Source organism: Panthera pardus, unplaced genomic scaffold, assembly GCF_024362965.1.
Source record: "Panthera pardus isolate Hobbes unplaced genomic scaffold, ASM2436296v1 HiC_scaffold_24, whole genome shotgun sequence".
NCBI lineage: Eukaryota > Metazoa > Chordata > Mammalia > Carnivora > Felidae > Panthera > Panthera pardus.
The window spans coordinates 55,057,943-55,062,764 of NW_026526810.1; the positions used below are offsets into that span (position 1 = coordinate 55,057,943).

Consider the following 4,822-nt stretch of genomic DNA (forward strand, 5'->3'; position numbering starts at 1 on the left):
TCTAGACATGGGGCCATTCCTAATGGGGCCTGTCCTTTAGTACCATCCCAGAAGCTGAGTTTGTGATCTGCTATGGCCCATGGGAAGCTGCCAAAGGCTCCCTGGTATGTAAATGGCTCACTGGACTGGCCCAAGCAGCTTACACTGGTCTCACTCTCTCTACCTGCAAACTCCCTCTTCTGACCTGGGAAGACAGGCATTATGGAGAAATTTTGGATACACAGGGGCTCAGAGGGAGAATTACAGATGCTGGCTTTGTATACAAAACAGCTTTATTAAAAATTCAGCAATTTGGAAAACAAAGCCTTTACAAGGGTTCTATCAAAAAGTACAAATTTTAAATAAATGAGTCAGAAAAGTGGCAGCCAGATTACACCAGCCACAGTTACAACCTTGAGAGAAGGCAGGAGGTGCCCAGAGCCCCCCCTCAAAGGCTGGGCACAGGGGTCTTTGGACTTGTGCAGGGACAGGCAAGGGCCCTGACTCAGTTTCCCTTTCCTTGGAAAAAATGGAAAGAACCTGGAAAGTGTAGGAAAGTGAGTGAAGCAGAAAGGCACAAAAGTCATTTAAAAGGCACAACTGACGACCCTAGCCCTGAGGCGCATGAAGTGGGTGAATGGGTGATCAGAGCCACAGGGCCCCTGGCTCTGGTCATTTTCCCGATTGGTGTCACCTCTAGGTTTTGGCCACAGGTTAAGGTGGACCAAGTGGACGGCACAATTCCTGCAGCCCGGGGCCTGGAGCCAGTCTTTGGAAGGATCTGTGGTTACTCATTGGCAAGCTGGTGTCTAGCCCTGCCAGGGCAAGCAGGGTTGCATGGCCCCTAAGAAATTCCCTCAGTGCAGAGCACCAGGCCTCTCGTCTAACCCCGTCCTCTGAGCCTCGGTGGGCACCCACCCTGGACAAGGAACTTCTGCAGGCAGTCCTTGCCATCCAGGCATCTGGAGAAGCCTCAAGTCCCCCTAGCTAGGGTTTCTCTGAATGGCAGGGAGCTGGCATCGTCAAAACCAGTCCCCAACATACCCGGAGTCACTGGTGACAGGCCTCCCTGGTGACATTAGGCAGTGGGTAGGCAAAGAGGGAGAAGTCTAGGATATACTTAGGAAGCACATCCTGCAGGAGGGCCCGTGGGGCACTGCACAGGTGGTAGTGCAGGCTCTCAGGGCTGGCTGGCCGGTACCAGGCCTGGCGAGCCGGGAATCGGACATGGGGTGGTGCCCGCACCCACTCCAGCACCTGGTTGGCATCAGCCTCCAGCCTCTCATAGGAGCCTACAAAGTCGTAGTGCACGGCACAAGGCTGGCACAGGTGGTACACGGGCATCCAATGCTCATTCATCCGCTCAGGGTCCTCGTCCACCAGGTATCTTAGGAACTCGGGGAAGGTGACATCGTCCCCTGCAGGGCTGGGTCCCGCTCCGGCCCTGTACCGCCTCACGATCTCAGCCCCATAGCGCTGCTGGTACTCTCGGATTTCGCCAAACTTGTTGCGGTAGGCAGAGAGAAGGCGTTCCAAGGGGTCCCGCACAAACAGAAACTTGAAGTAGTGTTGTAGGCGGTAGCGAATCTCCTCAGGCCGCAGGTCTGCCAGGAACACCAGGTCATTGCGGTGGTCCATCTTGAGGCGGACATCCACGCTGTCCAGGACGCCTGCCAGCACCTTCAGCACCCGCTTCCAGTTAGAGCAAGCCACCTTGGGGACGTAGCAGTAGAGGAAGCGGTAGCGGTCACTCACGAGGATGTGGCGCAGTAGGGTGCGCCGCTGCCCCACAGGCAAGTCCCAAGGGTCCCGGGGCATGCCTGGTTGTCCGCACACTGCCCGCAAAGTGCGGTTCCGGACGTCCTGCCTCACCTGCAAGTCCGAGTCCCCGGCCTCCAGGGACAGCCCCCCAGGCCTGGGGAGGGCCCGGCGCCAGGCCGCGCCCTCGCGATTGGGAGGGTGCAGGGGAAGGGGCTTCATCTCGGCCAGGATGCCCCGCTCGATCATGAGCAGCAGCCCGCTGGAGGCCACGATCACCGCGAACATCAGCATGGACGGCAGCAGCAGGGGCGGCCCCCCCAGCCCGGCCCGGGCCCTGCCCAGTGGGGCCCGCCTCAGCGCCCGGCCCAGGGATTCGGCGCCATTTGGGGCCGCCAGCGGGGTCAGCGGGCGGGGGAACATGGTGCTCCCGGGGTGGGGGCCTGCGCCGGCCCGGCCGATCCGAGGGCCGCCTGGGAGGCGGGCTCGGGCCGGGGGCGGGAGCCGAGGGCTTGGGCCCGCAGCGCGGGGAGGGCCCCCGGGAGGGGAGCGCCCGCGGGAGGCCCCGGCGCGCGAGAGGGGTGGCCGGCTCCCGGGCTGCGGCGGGGGAGCGGGCGGCGAGCGGCAGGCGGGCGCGGCGAGGGACCGTGGCCGGATGTCCCGCCCGGCAGCTCCCCGCCCCCGGCCCAGCCGTGACACAGGCGCGGGGGCGGGCCCAGGCCGGGGGCGGGGAGAGAGGAGGGCGCCCCAGCATGGAGCGGGCCAGGAGGGCGCGTACAGACCCCCACCCGGGAGAGGGCGCCGGAGCCAGGGCAGCCCTGGTGCTCCCGGCTTCGGAGACAAAAGCTGCTGACGCCCAAAAGGCAGAAGAGACCCAGGCCAGGGCTCCCTCTCGCGCAGCGCGTGCCCTCGGGGAGCTGCACGGAGAGGACCGGCACCCAATGCCCTGCCGCACACTCTGGCCTGGCTGAGACCTTCCTCCAACAGCGTGTCTGGAGGCAGAGGGCACCCTCAACGCTGTGCGCGAGTCCAAACTTTCGGGAAATCCTTCTTTCCCGCTGGAAGCGGAGTCCCCAGTGTGCTCCTCCTACTCACCCTGCCCTAGCCACTCCAGTAAAGAGAAGCAAGATTGTCAGGCACTGGCCAGTGGCTCATCTCCATGGTGACCATTAGATTTAACAGTACCTGCTGGATTACAGTGTTCATCCGCTGGGTAATGCTGAAATGTCTGGAAATGGAGACTTCTCCCTGACTGTATGCCTTTCCCCAGACCTGAAGAAGTGGGAGAACTGGGACAATCTCTGATGAGGGGCCAGTTTGTGCATGGTGGTCACTAGTGTGACCAGACACATTTTGAAGGGTTAGGAGCTGGAGGCACAGAGCAGCAGCCTCCCTCACTGGAGCCAAACATGCCTCAGTGGCACCGGACTGACCATGTGGGCTAGAAGCAGATATGGGAATGCCTAGGATAGCAGTGGCCAGCCTTTACCCACCAAACTGGGCACCTAGCTTAGGGCCCAGAGTTCGTCCTGTTATGGATGTGTGGGGAGCCCGTGAAGTCCCAAAGGGGAGTAGTGATGTGATCAGAATCCACATTTACCAAGGCAGGTGCCTGCTCAGTGTATGGTATGCTCTCTTCCAGTTGTCACAATGACCCCTGGAGGCAGGGACTACAGGCATTCCCACAGCACAGCTGAGGAAATAGGCTCAGGGGAGCTGAGACTCTATCAGTCTGATTCTAAAACCTACACTCCTAATCGAGATTAATGAACCACTGACACGGAATGGTTTGGAGGAAGCAGCTGACCCTAGGTCACAGTACTGAAGGGGTGAATGGAACAGGGGTAGAAGATGCCAGAGGCTTTTAGTGGGAGAATGGAGGTACCACTGATTAGATGAATTCATAAGCATGAGGGGTTCTGGAGGATGAGACGAAGCTAAAGGGTTCATGGAAGGCCCTCAATCCCTAGCAACTTAACACAGGGGGAGGAATTGAAGTGTGGCTTTTCAGCTCCTCAGGGTTAGGCTCCCGACATCTCACTGCCTGAGTGCTGAGTGCATCTCAGGATGCACCATCCACTGACTTACAACTTTGTATCAAGTTCAGCCTTCACCGAACTCCTTGCTTCCAATAGCAGTGAATGCAGATTTCTGATGTTGGGATTATTTTCTACTGGTTAATTTATTTATTTTTGAACAATAAGCATCTTTTATACTTGAAGGAAAAAAAAAACCTTTGGAAAAGTTTTGATAATACGGCCACATATGCTCATTCCTCTGAAGAGTTTTCTGTGTTAGCAGTCACAGCAAAGCAGTCTGAGTACAGGAACAGCCACTTACTCTGGGGGAGTCCTTGGGCAAGGTACTTGTCTCCACACCAGTTTCCTATCTGTTAAATGATGGGACATTGTTCACCTCCTGAGACTCCTGTGAGAGAACACACTGATGGCAGTGTCTGTGCCACTAATACCCTCTATCAAAATGCACCTGCCCAGATGTCCTCATCAAAATGAAGAGAGTAGGGCAGCTATGCTCTGTCCTATGGAACCCCCATGCCTCGTAGGAACTCCCATGGTCACAGAGCTTGCCCCACACTAAGCAAGGACAACACTAAGGCTTTCGGGCTGGGGTGAACCAAGGTCCAGGCAGTCACAAACCCATGGCCTGTGATGTGACCTTCATTCCCTCAGCAAGGAGTGCCAGCTGCTAGATACTGAGGCCCTAGCGCAGTTTCTGTTGGCCAGTTCCTTAAGCATATGACCCAAGGTGATGAGGTGGAATCTTCATCATGCACCAGTTCCCAGGTCACTGGCTAGGTGAAGGCTGGCAATCCAAGGACTTCACCTTGTCCAGTTGGTAGCTCTGGCCACCATGATGTCAAGAAGTCAACCCCAAGTTCTCACTGCCTCTGTCTCCTTTCCTCGGTCTGCTTTCCTTCTACTTCCCTGCCCTTTTTGTTTATTGGCCTTAGTTAGCCCCTGCACTGCAAGGGTTAAGAGGGACCCCCAACATAAAAAGTAGTGAGCCCATCTGCATGCACACCCTCCCACCCCCACACAAAGATGACAGGACACACAGGAAACAA

At 57.5% G+C, this 4,822-nt stretch overlaps 1 protein-coding gene across 1 annotated transcript; it reads right to left on the minus strand.

Annotated features, from left to right (window-relative positions):
- Positions 1 to 254: 254 nt before the first annotated feature.
- On the minus strand, positions 255 to 2,399 carry CHST14 (carbohydrate sulfotransferase 14). Its single transcript, XM_019442555.2, has one exon. It carries the CDS (start codon positions 2,158 to 2,160, stop codon positions 1,030 to 1,032), a length of 1,131 nt encoding a protein of 376 aa, XP_019298100.1. The 5' UTR covers positions 2,161 to 2,399; the 3' UTR covers positions 255 to 1,029.
- Positions 2,400 to 4,822: the final 2,423 nt, after the last annotated feature.